Source organism: Melanotaenia boesemani, chromosome 5, assembly GCF_017639745.1.
Source record: "Melanotaenia boesemani isolate fMelBoe1 chromosome 5, fMelBoe1.pri, whole genome shotgun sequence".
NCBI classification, from domain to species: Eukaryota; Metazoa; Chordata; class Actinopteri; order Atheriniformes; family Melanotaeniidae; genus Melanotaenia; species Melanotaenia boesemani.
In genome coordinates, this window is record NC_055686.1 from 7,689,454 (window position 1) to 7,712,167 (window position 22,714).

Below are 22,714 nucleotides of genomic sequence, written 5' to 3' on the forward strand. Positions count from 1 at the left end.
TGTCATGAAGACAAAATTATCTGATGCATGACCGAGCTGTTGCAAAACTTCAAAGTTTTGGTCAAATATAAGAAGCCACAGAGACAAACATCCCTTTTGAAAACCACAGCATGAGCTTTTTCTTTTGTTTTTTTTTTTTTTGCACACATGAAGGAACATAAGGAAAAAGGCTGCATTGTACTTGGTGATGTAGAGAATAATCACATAATTTAAAACCGTATGAATATTTGTCATTTTAATCCACTTCAGCCAACAAGCATTCACAGTGCTAAAAGTCACATAGTTCACATAGGATCTTGTCTTTCTTCCCCTGACACTAAGGCATTAAACATCAAAGAAAAAAAGAAATTGAAGCTAATTCTTCTGTCTTTGTTTGTTTTGCTGTAATGCTGCACAAGGAGTGACTTTGTTAATGTCTCTGAGGCCTGTGTTTTTATTAAGAGCAGACCACATGGGACATTTAAAAATGCTTTTAGCTCTACTTCTTCTGCAGAATGTCCTGTTTTGTCTTTTACTGAAATTAAAAACTTAAAGCATTAAAAAAAATTGCTGTGGATATGTGTTACACTTATAATCATAGTAATGAGTAATATTTTAATAATATTTGATCAATAAAATTTACCCTCTTCCAGCTATCAGGACCCTAAAAAAGAAAGGTAAAAAAAAAACTCATCTCTACCAGGGTTGAAAATTAGATTCATCCAACTTCACAAGAGTGGCAACACTTATTACGCTGTTATTATTTAGATCTAGTTCAAGTTTATTTATAGATAAAATTGGTTCAAAGTGTTGTTTAATAAAAACATTAAAGCAGTTACAAAAAATAACACAAAGAAGTAAATAAAAAACACAATAAAAAAGAATAAAATTTTGTGCTAAACGGCAGTAGGTCGTTTATTAGTGAAGGAGCTGCAGTACAGGAAGTCCTCGTGCATTTAAGTTTCTGGCCGTTTCTAGACCGGAAATTATTTATTGTGAAAGGCTGAAAGCGGAAGTCATATAACGCGGACCAGCATTGTGGAGATAAACTAAGCTAACAGAAGACCCACCTAATCTGTGGCCGTAACTGTTAGCGGCTAAACGGGGCTAAACGTTAACAATTTCTTTTATTCGCTTTCCCCCGGAAAACTTCGTGCTGAGTTCCAGGTAGGAACACTTGCTTACTGTGAACTTCCAGCTCTGTTTCTGGACTTTATTTTCAGTCATTTCTGACTCCGTACACCCGCTTTGACAGCACAACTTGTAAAGAACTAAGAATTTTGTTAGTAGTTTTTATTCAAATAGTATCTTCGAATAGCAATTATCGTTCCTGCTCTTGTTTAATTTTTAAAATCACTCTCATCTTAATGGATGTGAGGAACTTTATTCCTTATCGTTCAGCCACATCCTGCCTGACGTGGAAAACAACACAGCTCAAGTTGTGAGATAGTGAATGTAAACAATACCGTTTAGAAATACTCTGCCTGCGCGTTGTATTTATTTAGCCCCGTTTCCACCAAAGACGAACCGGTGCTGGTGGTAGAGCCGGTGAGAAGTGCCTTATTCTCAACATTTCATCATTAGAATTAATTTAAATGACATAGGTTAGGATTATACTGGGTTGCAGCTTAAGCAGACTGCTGTTTGCTGAGAGTAGTGTAGGCACGTCCAGGTCTTGGCCTTATAAGGTTGTGTTTTTTAAGAGACTGGAGTTCAGCAGCCTCCTTTAAATAAACATACGTGTCTCCATGTGGTTGGCTTACTCAGGACTGAGGAATGTCTTTGTGTGAAGTGTTTATAAGGGTGCCTCACACATGTGGGGTTCGGTTGTCATATTGATCCAGAGACCTCACTGATTTTTCTGCAGAAACCTGTTTAATAAAAAAAAAAAAGATGGTTTTATTACATCATCAAACAGGGAAATTCATGCTGTTTGCACAGAATTCATTTGTGTTTGCTCAGATTAAGTTTTCTTTGTGCAAAAAAATTCCCCTCTGCTCACTCAGGAACGAGGCACAATAACAATGCCATAGATATCAGGCTCCTCTGTAGGAATTTGTATCGCGCTAAACAGTTCCCTGACTCGTCCTTTATGTAAGGGTATTTCAAGGGGAATACATGGCTCCTGACACACCAGGTGCCTCCCCTCTCATGAGAAGGAATATTTCCCATTTAAATCATCTGCAACTGGCAGAGATTTATAGGTTTGCTGTGACACCTTGAGTCAGATCTCCTGGTAACTTGGTGCACTGACCTAGAAAAACGCTCGCTATTAGGAAGTAGGTGTTCCCCTAGAAGAACATGAGATTAGAGTCTGAGGACCTGAAAGGGACATTTTATAAGTGAGGTGACAGAAATGCAATAAGATGACTTAATTTCTGATTGAATGTTTGTTGATTTTACAGCTCATTGAGACGAATCCAGCGAGGAGTTTTTCATCACTGAAGCAGAAGCATGAGTTCCTCAAGAAAGGTGACTTTAAATCTTTCACTGCTTTACCGAAAAAGTTTCGCAGCCCTTTCTCTGCGTGATTTGATTTAATTTTTTATATAAAGTCATAAATATCCAAGGGTGGAGGCCTCAGTTACAGATATGAGCAAGAGATCCTGATTACAGCAACAAACACAAAAAGAAACAGAAACACACATGCTAGCATGTTGCTAATGTGCCAGTTTAGGACACACAAAACTCCGTTTGCTGGATGTTTTGTTTCATTAATGTGAGAATGATAAGTGTAGGCAGAGTTGCTTTTCTCCCCGAACCCTGATGGTCAGCCGCTGCCTCTACAAATACATCTCAGTTGGCAGAGCTTCCAGAGTACGATTCCGCCAAGGGATGGACATTAACGTCTTCTTGTTGGGTCCTTGGAAAAACCCGTAATGCTACTGCCTAACCACTGTAAGTCACTTTGGATAAATGCACCTGCTTAATGATTGTAATGTATGATCATAGCTGCAACCTGACCTTCATCTGAACAAGTGTGCCTCCAGGCTGCACTGGTCTCTGCAGACAGATAGTGGCCTCCAGTAACCTGCATGACTTTATTTAGACATCTGTTTGAGAATCAGAGGAGGTGCTGCCACTTAGTGATCATTCAGATTTTACCCTCAACACTTAAATATTTCATTAGGGTGAAGTTACTGGAATAACTTCATTACACTTATTAGGGCTGGGTATCGTCACTAATTTTCTCAGTCGACTCAGTTCGATTTACAACAGTTTATTTAGATTAAATTCGATTTGATATCGATTCATTTACAGTTAATTATGTAACACCACCTGTTTTTCTTGAATATTAAAGACATTCTCAGATAACTATTTTTTATAAAACACAGACTATTTATGTGGTAATCAAAATCAGTTATCTAAGAGTAATCAGATTACTGTAGTAATCTGATCTGACACAGTTTTGAAATACCAGAACAATACAGTGTTTCCTCAGTATCAGAGCAAGAAATGCTGTGATGGAAAATACTCAATCAGAAAAAAGTTAAACTTTTTAAATGTCCTGATGAAACCGTTTTATTCAGTGGAGTTGATCTAAATATTCTTAAAGTTGACACATCAAATAACGTGTTGATGTTAATAAAACTCAGGAAAAAAATGCTGAATCCATATAAACCCGTAGTACGATTATTCCTTCAATGACGTAGATTTAGATAAACTCGTTATCAGGGAGAAATACTCCATCTGCTCCTCACTGGAGCAAGAGGCTTACATCTTCACCTGCCTGAGAGAATTAAAAAAACTCTCATTTTTGTCTGATTTTCAGCAGGCTGACGTGTTTTCCGGCTCGTGCACTCCGTCCTCTGACAGAAACCAGTGTGTGCACGTGTCTGTGTGTGTGTGTGCTCACTGCCGTGGACACAGAGCAGCGATGACATGCCGTCATGCAAATCGAATAAATAGCATCAGACTGTTTACTTTTTGATGAACCCGTTCTGGAGAAAATGTGAATTTGAATGACCATGTTGGTTTTATTTTAAATGACGTGTGACCAGCCACGCAAAAACCAGGAACAAGTCTCCCGAGGGGCATTTTGAGTTATTTACAGATTCTGAAAGTGTGGATTCTGAGCTTTCCAGTGATGTTTAACACATGGTAATCAGAAAATATTTGACAAAGATGTGGCCATTTGTATGTTGGCACTCCTCAGACTAGTTTTCTGAGAAAAAGAGCCTTAAAGATTTTCCCTGGGGAGCCAGGTGGGGGTGGTAACAAAAGCTGTCCATTTGCATTACTTTGTTTGCATAAACCCAACCCCCCACAGTGGTTGTCAAAAGGTGCTCTGGGAACCCTCCTTGAGTGTGACTGGCTTATTGTTTGTCTTTACTTTACAACTAGTTACATAACAGTAGACCCACATTCAATTCTAAAGGGGCTGTAACCACTCTGAGTTCTGTCCATCAGTCGATATGCAGGCAACATAGTGATATCACACCATCATCATCCTCTTCTGTGTGCTCTTCTGGGCTGTGGCCTTTGGTGCTGGGCATGTAATGTCTTTTGCCTCTTCAGAACAGAAAGGCCTGATCTTTTCATAAAGATATGTGTGCCTGTCCATGGTCAGTCCAGGTGGGACCAGGACAGGAAGGCTGTCAACAGGGGGCAGAACTCCTGGGCTGCGCAGTAGCTGAAACCTGACAGGCTCTGCATCACTGTGAGTTCTAGCAAGCACCACACCAGGTCTGTTGGCATCAAAGCTGTGACAGAATATAAGCACACGCAGCAGGATGTTAAAAAACATTGCTCACTGTTTTCTCATGAAACACTATCATGTCTATGAAATTATTTTTATATACACATACACGGTGTGGAAGTTTGAATATACATACCTGAAGTGCTGATAACTCTTGATCTGTGGGACCTTTTAGAAGTAGGGACTCAGGAGTGCCTGCCAGTCGATGGTCTTAACTATCACCCTGCCATCTGCCATTCTGACCGGCTGCAGGATGTTGAGGCGGCTCCTGCTGCTTCTTGACTGCTTCAGATTTTCTCTCCTCTGAAGGGTTTGCACTTCTTAGCAGCTGGTCGTTATTCTGTTGGCACTGCCAGCAGAGATCTGTACGGGCCTGCAGCTTCTGATGTGTGGCAGTAGCTGCTTCCACAGTGCTTGATTTAAAATTGCCCTGAAAAGACAGATGATTATTATTATTATGTATGTATTTATTTATGTATTTATTTATCGTTTACTATTTATAATTTATTATTTATTTTTACACATACCAAGCTCCTTAGCAGACTTCATGTAGAGATGCCACACTGAGGCCTGGACACATGAGTTGGCAGTAACTTCACATGCCAATCCCTATGCCCAGAACGTCGGCCAGGCAGCATGATGGCATTGTCTTCAGCGTAATTCTTGATAAATTCCACAGCTCTGTTGATCTGTTCATGGCTGATGAACCTGTGTGTCTGTGGCCGTGGGCTCTTCTTCCTTAAACGTGGTCTTGCCCCATTATCATCAAAGTGTCTGATGATGTCAGTCAACGTGTCTTTGCCAATTCTGGAAAAGGCAAAGAAAATACTTGTTTCAGATTATGGTTCATGCTAACAGGCAGTTTAGCTTGTAAAGCAATCACCTGGGGGCAGTTTGGATGCATACATCCAATTACCAGATGTGTAATGTAACAAAGTATTAATACTTTGATTTTGTACTTACATTTTAGTTACTTTCTACAAAGTAAAATAATAAATTTAAAAAACATGCTCCCAAAGCTATAGTATGCATTAAGTATGGCCCTGACTTGTACTAGCACTCAGAGTGACTTTAATTTTTACTTGGGCCATTTTCTAATAAAGAATCTGTACTACTACTAAAGTGTCTTAGTTTACATGACCCCGAAATACCTTGGTACATCATTAGCATTACAGTCAACACTTTTCTTTGGTACATGAGTGTGTCAGCACATCATCGCAGTTTTCTGTTATTCAAATTAATAACAGTAGCTCACATTTTCACACCTAAACATCCCATTAACACTTATCATGTGAGCAGTTTCGATGTGTGCATAATTTTGCATTGTGAAACTTACCCCATGATAAAACTGAAAAGTCTTCCTGCAGACTTCACTGCCTCCGATCATATAAGAGGTTCTGGGATGCTTTCTTTTTGTCAGGGGCTTCTTGGTGGATGTAGTCATCTCTGCAGTAACCACTGTACGTCTGTTAGCTTCAAGATGTTCTATTATTCTCATGCCCCGCTTCTCTTTTTCTGCTGCTAAAGAATATCCATATGTTGTACATTAACTCTGGAGAAAGTTTGCGGCTACACGACTGTGTCCCAGGTTGAGAATTCTTATTTCTTCTTCCATAGCATTTACAATCAAAGTTACGAATCTTCTCCAGCTTTCTTTCTTTGTCTTCAAATGTTACAGTAGAGATAGCCTCAGATATCTTACGGTCCAGCTCCTCCGCCGTGAGTCCAATGGATTCTTTGTCTTCCTCATCTTCAGCTAAGGTCAGCTGTAGATTAGGAATGTTCATCTATTTCTTCAGCTTCATCATCTAATTCGGATCCAGAATCAGAAGTGAGATCGGCGTCGGCATGGTCGGGAGAATCTGTCTTCTGGAATAAGTACTCCCAAAATGTGCTGTAACGGTCATGATTCAGTTCTTATGCAGTGCGTTCCTCCTGGTCCATCTTCATTCAATGATGTAAACACACGCATGAAGTAAAAGTATCTTTACTTTGCTTAAATTCTACTCAAATAAAAGTACCCATCTAAAAATTTACTCGAGTGAAAGTAAATAAGTACTAAATTTAAAATTTACTTTGAGTAAAAATTACTTAGGCTAGGTTCACACTGCAGGCTGAAGAGACCCAAATCTGATTTTTTTTTTTTTTTTTTTGGCCCCTACTTCTTTTCATGACAGTCTGTACGACGCAGATCTCCTCTTTAAAACGATGCCATTCAAAATGTGCTGGCTACGGTTGGACAATAACTTCGCTGTTACCATCCATGTTTACTCCCGCAAACATCACATGCACGTGCACTGTCACGTCCTCCTGTCTTCTACGCATGCGGGACACTTTTGGTGCGCATGCGTGAGATCACATACAAGTCACATTTAATTGTAAATGTGAACGGACTCTCCAAAAACATCAGATTTCATAAAAAAGTCTGAATTGAGCATTATGCCCTGCAGTGTGAACCTAGCCTTAGTTACTTTCAATTACCTGATGTAAACAAAGGAAGAGTTATAAATCCAATGCCCCCAGTAGTGGTTACTGTCATTAACCCAGCCCCCTGGGTAGCTGAGCCTGCCCTCTGAACTCACCAAGTGGGCGCCAGTAAAGTAGAAGTAAACGTGCTTTCCCATCAGGCTCCAAAAGTCTCCAATAACACCAGAAAAAGTCATTAGATTAATCGCTATTCGTTTCTTTGAAATAGTCACTAGGTGGGTCTGAAAACCCGCTAAATATAGTGCCAAAGTAGTTAAATTAACAACTAGGGCTGCAACTAATGACTTTTCTGATAGTCGATTAGTCATCGACTATTAAAACGATAAGTCGACTAATCGGATTAGGTATCTCATAATTATTAAAATGCAACTTATTTCACTTTCAGCTTTTAAATCTTGCATGAGATTATGCAAGTCCGACGGGCAGAAAAGGCGAGCTCAGACAGACCCTCATTTACACGTCATAACCATAGACTGTATATAAAAGATGGACGGAGCCTCCGTGACGTCACCCGTAGGCTTGAAAGCAAAAGTGAAGCTCGTTAGGCGTTCCCACCATCGCCACCTTGGCAGCGTCACGCATGTCGTTATTCCTGGAAAATCCAAAAATGGGCAAAGAGGTGGAGCTGAGAGGGGGACTGTGAAGGTGGGGGTGGATGATTGACACCCATCAAACTCCAAGCTGCCTGTAGCTAAGAGCTAACCGAGCTAACCCCGAGCAACGGTAGCTAACCAGCTAACGGAGGTAGGCAGGCTAAAGCTAAGGCGCACTGTTAGCCGGCTAAAAACCGTGGTTGTGTTACACTCTCCCTTCTTTCCGCGGATATTGGGACACGTATGTGCAGTAGTGGGTTGCTAAACACGTTAGCTTTAATTATTTACTGAAGAACTTTGCTGTGAGAGTGAGTTTCTCAGTCATCATAATATAACAAACCACGCGTTAATTTGCAGTCAACACTTCAAAGAAGACATGGGTCAGCATAGCTCCTATGTTACATGCTTTTTTGTTTTTCCACCGCTAATGATCAGTCTGTGCGCTAGCATGCAGAGCCAGCGCATAGCGTCAACTCCCAACCAGGGAGGGCACTGAGCAGTGCTGACTCCGCCCACAAGTCAGAGGCAAATTTCTAATGAGCTACTGGTCCTGAGCTAGAGTTCCAAATAAGCATTGGAGTGGGTCATTGGTGTTTGAGCTTTGCAGATGTACTTCCATGGTACACAAGGTCCGCTTTACAAATTTCACATGAATTTAATTTATTTTGTAAGTTTAATGTGACGTTGTCCCAGACTTTTGACATTCTCTGCTGCCATGGTCCGCCGCCATATTTTTCCCCTGGCAGACTTTATTGCGCATGTGTAACTCTCAGCAAAGATAGGAAAGATGATGTCTCACTCTGTATTTTTTTTTTTTTTTTGTGCCAATAATAGTCAACGGTTAAATTAGTTGTCAACTATTTTTATTGTCGACTAATCGTTGCAGCCTTATTAGCAACACTGATTTAGCCGAGCTGAGATGTGTGCGCCACTCTAATCGATGTACCAGAAACCGCACCCAGACAAATGTTCCTCATTGTTAGGAACACAAACTGCGATTAAATGCGTAAATTTTTTAACATGTTAATTTTTTGTAATTAATTAATTAATCAATCATTCAAAATTACCGCAAGTCCCATCCCCTACTTTTTACATGTTACATAGAACTTTGTAAAAGAGAATTAAGGTTGTATGTAGGGTTTGAAGTCTTCTGGCACCGTGCTGAATCTTCAGCGTGCAGAGTTTTTGCAGCAAAAAAAGGGACACAATTTAAAAACTTGATGTGTGCCCTAATGTTGATTAATGTCACTGAGTTCATCTTCTAGTGGTATGGTATAATGTAATGTGCTAACCAATCAAAAGTTGAGCGGGGCCTTGGAAAAAGTGTGGATGAGATCCAGCTGAAGTTTAGATCTACGCTATCGGCTGTTGAGATTAGATAGAGCAGAGACGGTGAATACTGTAGCTGTAAATGTCGGTACCTCAGTTTTGTTGATGGGGTGGAGGTTAGGCCCATGAAGCCTGGTTGTTAGATGTTACGCCACATATTTTCGGACACATGTTCTCTTCTCTGTCCGCTGAGACAGGATTGTGAGCGGCATGCAACCATGTACGGTCTAAAATGACATGTTGTTATTTAAATAAAGTAAATAACATCAAGTCATTTAGCTTTTAAACGATGAGCCTGAAAGAAAAAAATGTTTGAACGCAGTCTGACATTAATGAAATTAGCTTCTGATCTGTGATGTACAAAAAAGGCAAATCCACCTCTGTTGGTGACCCAGACTCCATTAGAAGAGATCCGACTGAAGAACTACCATTTAAGATGTTCAAATCTGGACTGAATTATTCTACAATAATTCATTAACACATAGTTCAGTATATAATTAGGAAAGCTTTTATGTTATTTGTGAAAATGCAAATATGGGTTAGTTTTATGGGGGAGGGGGTTGTGATATGTTAAACCTTTATTTGATTTATTAAAACACATACATTACCCATTTATGTATGTTTGTGTCTATACTCCCCACCACCATTTAAAAAAAAAAAAAAAACACTTCAGACTTTGGATAACTTTTTGCCTTTACCCCTTGGGTGTCCAGAAAATAATTCACTTAATTTTTCTATGCCCTCGTCTTCCAGTATAGTCCATATGATTTTATGATTTAATCAGTGTTTGTTTTAAAATGAAGATTGACAGCATGCAACTCTTCTCTGCGATTACAGGAACATTTAGAAGAAGAGGAATCCAGACATAACCGGTGTGAGCACGACAACACATCACATTCAGAGATGGAAAACAAGCATCACACTGGGGAGAAACCATGCCGCTATGATCAGTCTGAAGCAGCAGTCAATACACCACAACTGCAGAACCACCAGAGGCATTGCACTGGACGGAAACTGTTGAGCTGTGATGTGTGCGGAGCATCTTTCACAAGCTCTGCTCATCTGAAGCGGCACAAATTAAGCCATGATAATAACAAAGCATACAGTTGTGATGAGTGTGGGTCATGTTACAGAACACAAGAGTACTTGAAGCAACACAAACGTATTCATACTGGTGAAAAACCATTCGAATGTGATCTGTGTGGGGCAAGTTTCTTCACATCTGGCCATCTACAAATCCACAGACGAAGCCATACAGGAGAGAAACCATACAAATGTGACCGCTGTGATCGAAGCTTCAGACAGCACAGTGACTTACAAAAACACATACGCATTCACACTGGAGAAAAACGGTACTGGTGTGAGGTTTGTGGTAGAAGGTTTGCACGTGGGTGCACGCTCCGAAATCATCAGAGGATTCACACAGGAGAAAAACCTTACACCTGTAACGAATGCGGGAAAAGTTTTGCCCGGAAATACACCCTGGATGTTCACCATCGACAACATACTGGAGAAAAGTTATACTGGTGTGAGCAGTGTGGAAAAACCTTTTATTCCTCCTGTGGTTTGAGAAATCATCTAAAAACTCATAGTAGCAAATAGAGCTACTCGGTTAAGGCAGAAATAATAATCTCGATTATTTTGACTGAAATAATCTTGAGATCTCGATTATTTAACACAGTTATTCATTATTCACTTTAATAATGTGAATTTTTATCCATCCATCCATGCATACATCCATACATTCATACATTCATTTGAAGTGTTTGGTAATACAGACTAGTGCCGTCATATACGGCTCTATGGTGCGGCTTGACCACAGATCCGTAGTGATACCGTTTGTGCAAAGTGTTGATGAATTTTTCAAATCCTGGGTTTTCACTGTGTTAATTGAGCAGTGGTCTTTGGCTAGAAAAAAAAGTTATGTTTGTGGGAGGAGTCTGCAGCAGAGCGCTGCAATGCCAGTGGTGCTTGACTTGCAACTGAAAACAGCGCAAGAGTAAATTGCAAAGGAGCAAAAAATCCGATCTTTTAATTTTTATGATCGTAACTGAGATTAAAATTTGATTATTCACCCAGCCCTAGTAGCAGAGAAGAAATTGCAAAGGTCTGATTACATTGACACCAAAACTAAACTTGATGGACACCCTCCCCTAATCGTCAGCTGGACGTTGGGACTAATTATTTTCTGTGAGCTCACTTTAGATTTCAGTGGGTTTATTGTTCAGATTTTTTATGTTTTGTATCATAAAAATATGGAAGCCTGTTTCCGCCACTTATAATTATAAGATTCAAAGTCATTATTATGATATTCAGAGTAAGGAATTTGATCAAATGTCATATTTACAAGATTGAATGTCATAATTATGAGATAAATCTTTGAGATACAACAGATAAATGACTCTTCTTTATCCCATCATGACTTTATATCTCATAATTATTACTTTATTTCCTTACTTTTTTTTACCTCAGTGACTTTATCTTATTACTTTTACTCATTATCATGACGTTTTATCTATATCTTTTAATTACTTTTTATAATAATTATGCCTTCAAAATTATGGGTCTCATAATTATGACTTTATCTCATAATGACTTTAAATCTTGTAATTATGGCTTTCTATCATAATTGTGACTTTGAATCTCATAATAATGTCTTGTACTTTAAATGTGGTATATAAATAAACTTTCTTTTCATTCGTAGACGGACTAGATTTCATATCTTTTAAGTTTCTTTGCCCCCCATCCCCCCAAACAAACTGGACTTTTCGATCAAACCAACTAGGATTTGAATGAGTAGAGCTGAAGTGAATGCAACCTGAATGTGACCTGTGTATGTACGGTCTTAGAAGAGTTCAAAAGTTTGAAACTATCAATTGGAAATTGGAATTTTGTTTGAACATGATTTTTTCTGCATTGCATTGTCTGGATTATATGACATCATTTTGATGAACTGACTGTGTTGAGGAATGGTAATGTTTTGATCCTAGAGTCAAGTGATGAAGCAGCCAAACAAGTTAATGTCGTTTACCTTCTTGCTACGTTGCTACTTATTAACAGGACAGTTGTGTTTAGTTTTAGTCTTCCTGAACAAAAAAAACTTGTAATCTGAGGAATAATGCCATCAAATTAATTTTAAAAGCTATGTTCACAAAAAGATATGTGTAATAAACTCTTTTTATATATATATCTATGTACTTACCTTTTGGATAATTTGGAGTGTATCGTTCTGCTAATTACTGTGTTGTGCATTCTGAAATTTCAATAAAATGTGCAAAACATTTTAATTTCAGTTGTGTAACAGATGCATGTTCAGTGTGACGTGTAAATTGACAAGGGATGTTCCGATATATTTTTTTCTGTCCGAAACCTACTCCATTAATAAATGGGGTTTAGGTATCTGCTGACAGAGAGTACTGATCCGATACCTCTGTTAATTTTATTAAGAGGTATATTAAATTTATAATTTAAATAACATTTATTACAGACTTTGATGTATGATTTTACTGTCATTCATTGACCTAGCCTAAGTTAATCTACAAAACATGAATTAACAAATGAAAACAATGATTGCCACCGGTCACCCAGGAAAATAAATTCAGAAACTTTCCCATTCATCCGAGTCTGATCCCAGTTTTTCCTTGCATGTGTTAGGCCGCATGACGTGCCAGTCAAAATAAAGTCCCGCCCTCTTTGAAGATTCGGCTCTCCCCAACTGGAGTTGGCTCGTCTCGTTCACTAGAAAAACATCTGTTCTTGGAGCCGGTTCGTTTGCAGACAAGAAATCGCTGCTTTCCAGCTGCTGCTCCAACGTTTGTACGCCTTTAAGGATTTATTTTGAAAAACTTGTCCGAGTGAACTTTTCAGTGAGCTGTTGGAAGTTTTTCAGCATCAGTGATGAAGAATTGCTGTAAGTGCTGGAAACCAGCAGGTGTCGCTGTGGTGCTGCATTTGAAGCTTACGATGTTTTATCAACACAGTAAACCTTCAAATATCACTGCAGGTCTGAACTTCCATAAAACTACAGTTTGCCAAAATCCAGCCGCTGTGAGTTAAGGCGGATTTATGCTCGTGCGGCATCTGCATAACCATCGTAGGCGCTGCGTAGCTCCGCACAGGCTTGAAGCGCACCTCTTCCAGACCTGACGTGCACCCCCGCTACGAAGACGGTTACACGGAGGAACTCCCTTGTGATTGGTCAGTTTGGGTTCACATGTTGCCGGATATCTGGATCTTCTCGCTGAATTTGTGTGGTAACTGCTGTTTTTAAAAACAACCAGTGGATCAAGCTGATGAGAGGTTGATCGAATTATTTCTTTGTTTTCTTCCACAAGCTAATAAAGACACTGAACCATAATGGACTCCATTGTTGTTTTAAAACAGAAAATACCTACCAAACCATCTAAAGAACTCCAACCTGGTGAGTTTACCGGGTGTTGTGCTCGAGCCATTCTGCTCGATCCCAAGTGTATCTGTCTGCGGCCTGCAAGACAGAGGCGTGTCGAATAGTGGGCGTGTCGAGTAGTGATGTCACTAAACGACACGCCCACTATACGCCATGTAGTGGGCGTGTCGATTAGTGACGTCACTGCTCGACACGCCCACTATTCGACACGCCTCTGTCTTGCAGGCCGCAGACTACATGGCGTATAGTAGGCGTGTCGAGCAGTGACGTCACTAATCGACACGCCCACTACATGACACGACGACGGTTCTTAAAGGGATATGAGCCCAATTAACTACTAATACAGTTTGAACGTTATTATAGCTGCTCAAAATTCATATTTGCCCTAATGAATCTATTCAAAAACATACGACCAGTGCACGCTGACCACGTACGGACCAGTGGGAGCGCGCACGGACCATCTGAGCTCCACAGTGTGTTTCACTGGTCGCCCTGCTGCAGGACTTAATATTAAAGTCGCAAATTATCCTACAAAAGCTGGCATTACTTCATACTCAGAAAAATGTATTTTCCATTAATCAATAGGGATCAATAAGGAAAGTTTTCTTTGACTCTCAGGAAAAAACAATGAGGACAATAACTAATGAGCTAAACAATAATAAATAGATAAGGTCAGCAGTTGTGTGTAAGAGCATAATTTGCAGATTTATTTGAAAAGGGGGGCCTATGTTGTAATATTATGAATGTGAAAGTAGTAAATTAAAAAAGTAAAAGAATGTCTAATGGCAGTAATTTTATTAATCCTTAATGGCTCCCATGCTTTCTCTCTTGACATCAACAGAACAACACCCAAAGACCTGCAGAACTCACTGGACTCAGTTAAGGTCAATGTTCATGACTTTACAATAAGATAGGCACTGGTGGTGTGAGTGGCAGAGGAGGCAGCTGAGGCACTGGTGGTGTGAGTGGCAAAGGAGGCAGCTGAGGTGGCATGAGTGGCACGGGTAGCATCGGAGAAAGGTGAGGCACTGGCGGCATGACTGGCTGAGGAGGCTCCATGGTCACTGGTGGCATGAGTGGCAGAGGAGGCAGCTGAGACTATGACTGCAGGGACGGAGGAGGCTGCAGTATTGATGGAGGAGAGAGAGAAACAAGCATATACTGTATTTAAACTGAAAATTGTGAGAAATGAAGGTGCATGTATGTTAAAATATAAAAAATATCTAAACAAAGGAATACCTAAGGTTACCACATTGCTGCAGGTGTTAAGATGCCTTATGAAGAAGTCCTGTGTGGTGACTGTGCGGCCACAATACAAGCAGTGGTGGTGTGGCGTTTTAACACAGCCACGCAGGCACCTGAATATTTTATAACCTGCAAACAAATACAAATTGCATTTAAAAACCATTTGTGCATGAAATTCTTATACAGTATATGTTCACTAATACAACATATATGCCACCATTGGTATGCCACCATTGGTATAAAGTACATATTTACAACACTGCAAACACATGCATGGAACTCTCTGGATTTGAAATTTAAACATACCTCCATGATGGACAGCTGCCCTTTCATGAGTTTGCACATGTGCAAAAATATTTGCATATTCACCATGTTTTTGACAAACTGCACATTGGTACTTTTCATTTTCACAAATCACTGGAGGTTTACCCCCAATGACAATAGTAGGGTGGAGCTGAAAGCAAACATAAACATAAATTTGAGCACACAACTCCATCAAAAACACAAAGGTCATGTAACCTCAGGATCCATTAACTATGGTCAAATCATTTCTGTTACTCCGACCAAAAAACATGTTGATGGCACACTCTCAGAAGAAACCCATACAAATTGCTTTCTCTGCACTTCTTTGTACATGTTGTTTAGTAAGCAGAGTCTGAGGCCAGTTCATTTGTTCAGGGTAATGTGCATTTATTGATTGAGAAACAGTAACTTTTATGGCTATAGCAAGTAGTGTTTGACTGTAGAAACAACTTTAGCAAAACTAATGGTAAATCAGAAATGCCTGCGGACAAGCTGTCAATTAACTGATATGGCCAGTTCATGTCACCATCTAGGTGATAGTAATAATAATCAAATTTACCGGTATAATGCTAGAAATTATTCCCTTTTAAGTAGAATAAAACGAATATGATGTAAAGTTATGTTGCTTATCAATATGGCTAATAACGTTCACTCCCTCTGAAACTTTTGAAACTCGTTCTCGTTCTCTTTATCCACTTATATTTTATAATGTAGATAAATATTACTTGCTACGACAATATAAATATAATACACTGACACTTACAGTCTGCATACGGTCCTTCATTCTTCTTATTTTTTTCTTGTTTTTTGGCGGGTGCCGGAACCAACGTTCAAGGTTAGTTAACTTCCTGTTTATTTTTTTTTTGTAGCTTTGGCGCATTTTACATCTCGCGTGGTTTAACGTCATTTCCCTCTATTTAGTGGGCGTGTCGAGTAGTGGGCGTGTCGTTTAGTGACATCACTACTCGACACGCCCACTATTCGACACGCCTCTGTCTTGCAAGCCGCAGACAGACCCTACTCGCTCGATCACGTGTCGAGCATTGTCTCTGAGCAGGATTCAGCATGCCAAAAGTCACGTGATAGACCAAACGAGGCCTCGTTACGTCATCAGCGCGTATCGAGCAGCTAGCGGGATCTTTGAAGGGATCGGTCTTGTCAATCTCTCAGAGATTCCAAACGCCGAGGAGATCGCGGGTTTTTGAGAGGAGATTCTGCGACATTACATTTTGACAACAAAATTAGGGAAAGCATCACATCAGCATCAACTTGTACTGGATTACATTTAGCTTTTAGAGATTTTGGGAAACAAACATCTGCCATGGTAACTGTTGAAGGAGCTCGGAGTGTGAGAGAAGGACGGAGCGGACGGTGCCTTCAACATCACAGGTAAGCTTAATTCCCCTTTCTTTATATAGATGTTTTTTTTTAAATAGCCTTGCAAAAAAACAGACTTTAAAGTTAATCATAAACTACAACCAGAAGCATCAGAGGAAACGTCTCAGTCTATAGCTGCAGAAGAAAAACCACAAGCTGCAGGACCTTAGACACCAAGCTGGTTTCTGATCACCATCAGCAGAGAATTTAATGATATTAACGTTGGTTAATTACAATTTTGTTCTTGTGTTTCTTTAAGATGCAACCTCTCCAAGCTGGAAAGGTAGTGTGCCAAAAGAGGAGCAGACTGAAGCCTGACAGAAAATACATTTTTAAATAAAAACTTGACACGTCACAATGTTGCCAAAGTTTTTTCCTCATAATACATTTCAAAATTCAAAGTGTTTATTGTCGTTTGCACAGTAAGGAAACAAGTTTCCCTGAACAATGAAAATCTTACTTTGCCGTCCACCCTGAATGCCATAAATTATAAAATAAAAAATAAACAATAAAAAAAAACTAGACAGAAGATAAAGATAACAAAAAACTGAGTAAATAATCTATGTACATAAATGTGCAGTGTGCCACATTCAACAACGATCAGCTATGCAAAAGAAAACAACTCATGAGGTAGACGATAACACGCATTTGCAATATCTATTATAAATAATAAGACACATAAAACAGTAAACAATTTTACTACAGCTGTATAAAATCACTAATACAATCACTATCCCTGTTGCACAAACACTCCTTCCCTCATGCCTTCCCACTGTGAGTAACTACTATCATTACAGATTGGTTTACTTAAGTTACACCACAATTCTGTTACCTAAACAAATGTTACCTAATACCCCTCCTTGTTATTTATATGAACAGCAGAAAGTAAATATGACAGATGTGAGGTGTAAACGCTGTCCTTCTGATGCATCAGACTCCCACAGCCTGCCGATGGAGCACTTTGATTTGGTCAAATGATTCAGAACAGCAAACCATTTTCATTTGGGTCAAAGTTGGCTCGATGATTCATGAGGCCTCGGTTTCACCATCCCTACCGACACCACCCCTGCTGCCACCTTCAGATTAGGAGGAGAAACTGCAACATGACACCAAAACAACGCGCACCCCCTACGCTTGAGTGCGAAAGAAAACTCACCAGCGTCAGCTACGCCATAGCCGACCGCACATAGACACCACGTACTGTGAGTGGTGCATTAACACTGATGTTAATCATAAACTGACCATGAACTAAACTAAACAAAGATTCCAACCCAGCAGCAGATCTGACAGATGGCTGAAGAAGAAAAGAATTAAGATGTCTAAAGTCCAAACGTCAACCTAACGGAAATGTCTCATGGGACGTTAAAGAGAGGTGTGCATTAATGAACTGGTAAGGACCAAGGTTAACAAAAATGGACTGAAGTGATTCATGTTTAAAAGCAGATGTGCAAAGTTCCTGAATATTAGGCAAAATGTGTATCAGGTGTTATTTTGTCCTAAAACATCGTTTTACCCCCACTCACCCGTTGACCCTTTCAAGCACAGTGTGTGGACATTTAAAATCTGTTTTCTACTAAATTCATGGGTGAGGATGGTATGTTTGCAAATTAGACACTTCACTGGACATTAGTGAGTCATCCAGTACTCACGTACAACTAAATATTATATAATTTAACATATATACAGACTATTTCCAAGTTTGCCTCAGTAATAAACGAGGAAAGATGATACAGCTGTATTTATACAGAATACATGTTATAGGTAATATAGTGACTTCCACAATCGCTGGTGAGGCAAAGTGTAGCTGCTGTTTTTATTGCTTTAAAAATTTGTGGATTTTTTCTGAAGATTCCTAGAACCCGAAATGATTTATTGTGAAAGGCTCAAGGCGGAAGTCATGTATTGGTCATCTTCACTGTGGCGTCCTTCACTATTGAGGAGGTACACTGTGAGCAATGCTAACGTTTGATCAACTGCCACCAAACCCGAACGGCAGAAGAAGTCGCATGCACAGAGCAGAGCTCACATATTGTACACCCACAGTCTGCCTGATTCGGAGATAAACATGTCTTTCCTGCTTGAGCTATGGGCCAGTGAATGTAAACGATACCCTGTATGGAAATACGCTGCCTGCACAAGACACATTCATATGAAGAGAAGCAATGTGACAGCCATGGTTACCAAGGAAACAGGGCTGTGGACACTAGTTCCTTAAAAATAGGACTGTTTCTTTCATGTTTCCAATCTGCAGCCAGGGGTTATTGCCTTATTGTGGACTTAAGAAAGCAAGCCCAAAAACCTGCAACTGATGAAATATCCAAGCAATTTTACAGAAACACAAGCCCAAAGTCGTTTTTAAGAAGCAGACTTGGCAACACTGTGTCTGATCAGTTCTGTGACAAGCTCGCTCAACTCACTTCAGCTGTATCACAGTTCCAACCAATCACAGGCTTGGTTTAAGACATTCTGATTGACTGCTTCGCTGTATCATAATAACACTGGAAAAGAGGGTTTATATGTCAAAAGGAGTTGTTTGTTTTAAAGGTTATTACATTACATTTTCAATCAGTGTTATATTTAATTCCCATATTATTACATAATTTGACACCCCTTCCAATGTTAAACATTTGCTAAGGATGCATGGAAATATAATTTAGACCAAAAATTTAATATTGTAAAACATGGAATAGGGTGGAATTAACTCATATGTTGTTTACTATTATCCTCATCAATTTAAGAGTTGTTTTTACCTTAATTAAATAAGGTGGTATAAACCTGTTCTAGAGGAAAGGGAATCTGAAATGACCTGAACCCTAGTTATCCTGTAGTAACAGGCATGGTTTCTCGCTGATATACTTTGTGTGTGCTACAAAGTGCCTTGGAAAGTCCAACAAATGTTCCTCCTTCACCCACCTACTAGGATTCTGCGCTTCCTGTTGGAGTGAAACCTAGAAAGTGGCCATGAAACCTAAGGGAAAATAAAGAATAGGGGAATACTGTTCCCAGTGGTTAAAACAGTACGACAGGGTAACTAGGGTCCCCCTCTCTGCTGATGTCAGAGAGCCCACTGGTTTGTAGCCTCTCCTGGCTACCACCTTGTTGGGTTTGTGGACAATGATAATGCCAGTTTCATCCATGTTCTAAATGGACTTGGGTTCAAACTGGTGTCTTTGCACCACTTTATTCAACTTGGTGAAGAACCAGCTTTTGTGCTTATTAAAGGTACAGGCACATGCAAGACCAGTGGCCCCGAAGTGCTGATTGAAAGGGATGGATTTCTTTTCAAAAAGCCGATGAACCAGTCTTTCCCCTCTATGTCCTTCTCAGCCCAGGAGCATTGTTGTGGATTGGATATTTGTATGCCAGTTTTCAACTCAAGAAAAAGGCCAAAATAGACATCTGAGACTGTGACCAGGAGTCTTATTTATCAAGCTTGCGTGGGAACAAAAACCAGCGTACGCCAAAAATAGTCAACTTTTGCGATTTATCAAAACCAAACGTGACAGGAAAATGTTCCTACCTTCACGCCAACTCTGACCCAGGTGTACGCACAAAATGTGGGAAAACAGGAAACTGTGACGCCGACGGTCCAGAATAAAATCAAGGAAATGATGTGAAATATGAGACATTTCTGCAAAATCCACTATTACCTTTTACACCACGTTAGATATTAAAGCTGTTTGCAGAAATTAATAAAGATGCATATTCGATATTAATTCTCCTAAGAGTGCATGCACAGAAAACAAAAATAAAACAAAACAGGATTTTCAAGAAAAAGGGAGATGATATTAACAAGAACGTCAACCACTAAAATATGTTCTGTCATTGTGAAACAAAACATCCATGTTATAAAAAACATTCAACTAAATAAGGTGACAGTCTGCTTCCAGCATGTCAGAAAGTCATTCAGCAAAGCAGGACGCAGACTGGAGGCTGGAGGCATCTGTAAATATTTATTTTATAAATTAAAACAAATGACTAAACTACCGGCACCCTTGCTGCCATTTAGCAGACACTCCTCTCCAAAGTGATTCATCACTCTGGGAATCGAACTTCGGTATCCCTCATGGGAGACGGATGCTCTACCAATGAGATATCCAGCCGCACGTTCCGATACCTCCGGCATGTCTTGCCTTCTGACACTGCCATGAGACCATCTACCACCTGCTGCCACTATTCTGCCTTTCTGACACCAGTAATGTCCACGCCGTGCCCACCAATTAAACATTTTTAGATTTTTCAACACAGTCCATCAGGATCTCTGTCTGACACCCCGAAAAATTACACTTCTTCCCTCTTTTTCCCTCCTGAGCCATCATGCAAATTATGTGATGAATATGTATTACAGGTGTCCACCTGACCATTTTTAGCCACCATGTGGGCGTGGGAAGGCGTTCCCTCACGTGCGTCCTCTTTAGAGTTGATCCTGATTTATAAACGGAAACAGGTGTAGGACGTGCGTGGGCACACTTTGATAAATCTTACAGTTGAAGTGCACAGCATTTCTATTTTGCGCTGCAAACACCACCTGTAGTTTGCTTTGCTACACACAGTTTGATAAATAAGGCCCCTGGTATGGCAACAGCTAAAATTCCTGTTCCTCACCGAAAAGTAGACAATTTCTGACAAATCCTACAGTTAGCGATTGTTGCGCTTAATCTCCAGAATGGATCAAATTCATGGCAGCATCTTGTGAACGTTCTGTAGTTAATCTGAAACTCCTTTGCAGTGCTTGGGATGGATTTATTAAACAGCTTCACTGCTCTGACTAATCGGAGCATGACATCAGGTGGTATCTGGCCAAACTTCCTCTGCACAAATTTTCTGCCCATTTTCTATCCACAAAAAAGAAGAAATGAATACATGTATCACCATGCATGCATGTGATTTTTTTTTTTGCAAAGCTGAGCTAGCAAGCAAATACAATAGTGTAGCAAAGAAAAAAAAACTATCCTACTGCTCTCTCTTTATAATTAAATTGTAAGTTTTTAATTTAAACCACTGTGTAGAAGACTAAAACGAAGAATGCAGAAAAACTGAAAAGTTACATTTAGGCTCAAGTACACAAAAAGTCCTCTTACCTCAATGTGAAGAGTTTAAATATTAAACTAATCGTGTAGCTAATCTGTAACCACTATTCTGGATATTTCACCACCACTATATTTAAACAGCACCCTCTAGTGGTTGAGATGTAGCCACTGTGACAACGAGCCCCGTTCTCCCTATTTATGATTCATGATTGTTTGTGTTCAGTAATTTCCATCAACAATTAAAAGCCATTTAGTTTTTTAATGTCAGTGATATAGGATATTGTATTTAGGGAGTCACATCAGTTAAATATATATGTTTCAGGAATTTCAAGGGACAGCTCAGGCAGGGAGGGTAAAAAGATCTGTAACTCTGACAAAAATACCCAGTTCCAGCATGTGACCAGTTGTTGTTCTTGTCATGGAAAACATAAGCTCTAATTGAATAAAAACACAGTTATACTCCTCTTTGACAGGAGCTTCCGTTACTTAACAGACATATAAAGCACACTGACAACAAGTCGAAAGTCAAGACCAGACTCAGCATCAAGGTCTTAGTCTGTCTGGATCATAGTCTGGGTAGAGTCTTCCTACCTCACCTAAATTCCATCTCTGATAGCAGCTTCTGCGGGTCTCTTATGGTAACACACAGCAATTATCACCTGTACAAACAAACATTCACACACCCGCACACACACACACACACACACACACACACACACACACACACACACACACACACACACACACACACGCACACACACACACACACAGAGCCATCCTCAAGCACACATAAACACTGACACAACCACTTTGAGGCCAGAACTAAAGGGTTAGTTATTGTACACATGCTCCAATAATGTCTTCCTGCAGTACAGCCTGATCACCACTTGGTGTCACTGTAGTCACACTTATGATAAACTATTAATCTTTACATGATCCTGACAATCTTACTCTAAACAGAGTTTCTCACTTCACCTGCAAGCATGCAGAAGGACACAAAGCATCCAGTTACAGAGACAAACACAAAGACAAAGTTTAAATGTTGAAACAGATTAATTCTGGCATTGACTTCTAAATTCAGCTAAACGCTGTAAAAAATATGAATTGATAAGAAACAAACAAATAAATAAAAAAATTAACAAGACAAAGTAATGTTTATTTGCAGTGGTTTTGCTTACAGAGGTATGAAAGGCAGTTTTAGATGAATAACAATTCATGTAAAAAATAGTATATTTCTTTATTTTAGAGACCCAGATTGCAGGTATTT

General features: G+C 39.6%; 1 protein-coding gene and 1 long non-coding RNA gene across 2 annotated transcripts; one reads left to right on the top strand and one right to left on the bottom strand.

Annotated features, from left to right (window-relative positions):
- Nucleotides 1-1,009: 1,009 nt before the first annotated feature.
- On the top strand, nt 1,010-12,748 carry LOC121640214. The gene is made up of 3 exons (XR_006010400.1): nt 1,010-1,146; nt 2,385-2,451; nt 9,925-12,748. It is a non-coding gene; the product is annotated as an uncharacterized LOC121640214 (long non-coding RNA).
- A 1,636-nt stretch (nt 12,749-14,384) lies between these two features.
- On the bottom strand, nt 14,385-15,936 carry LOC121640321. The gene is made up of 4 exons (XM_041986032.1): nt 15,804-15,936; nt 15,044-15,191; nt 14,732-14,866; nt 14,385-14,614 (listed from the first exon to the last, which is right to left on the bottom strand). The coding sequence occupies exons 1-4, from the start codon at nt 15,918-15,920 to the stop codon at nt 14,385-14,387; spliced, it is 630 nt and encodes a 209-aa protein (XP_041841966.1). The 5' UTR covers nt 15,921-15,936.
- Nucleotides 15,937-22,714: the final 6,778 nt, after the last annotated feature.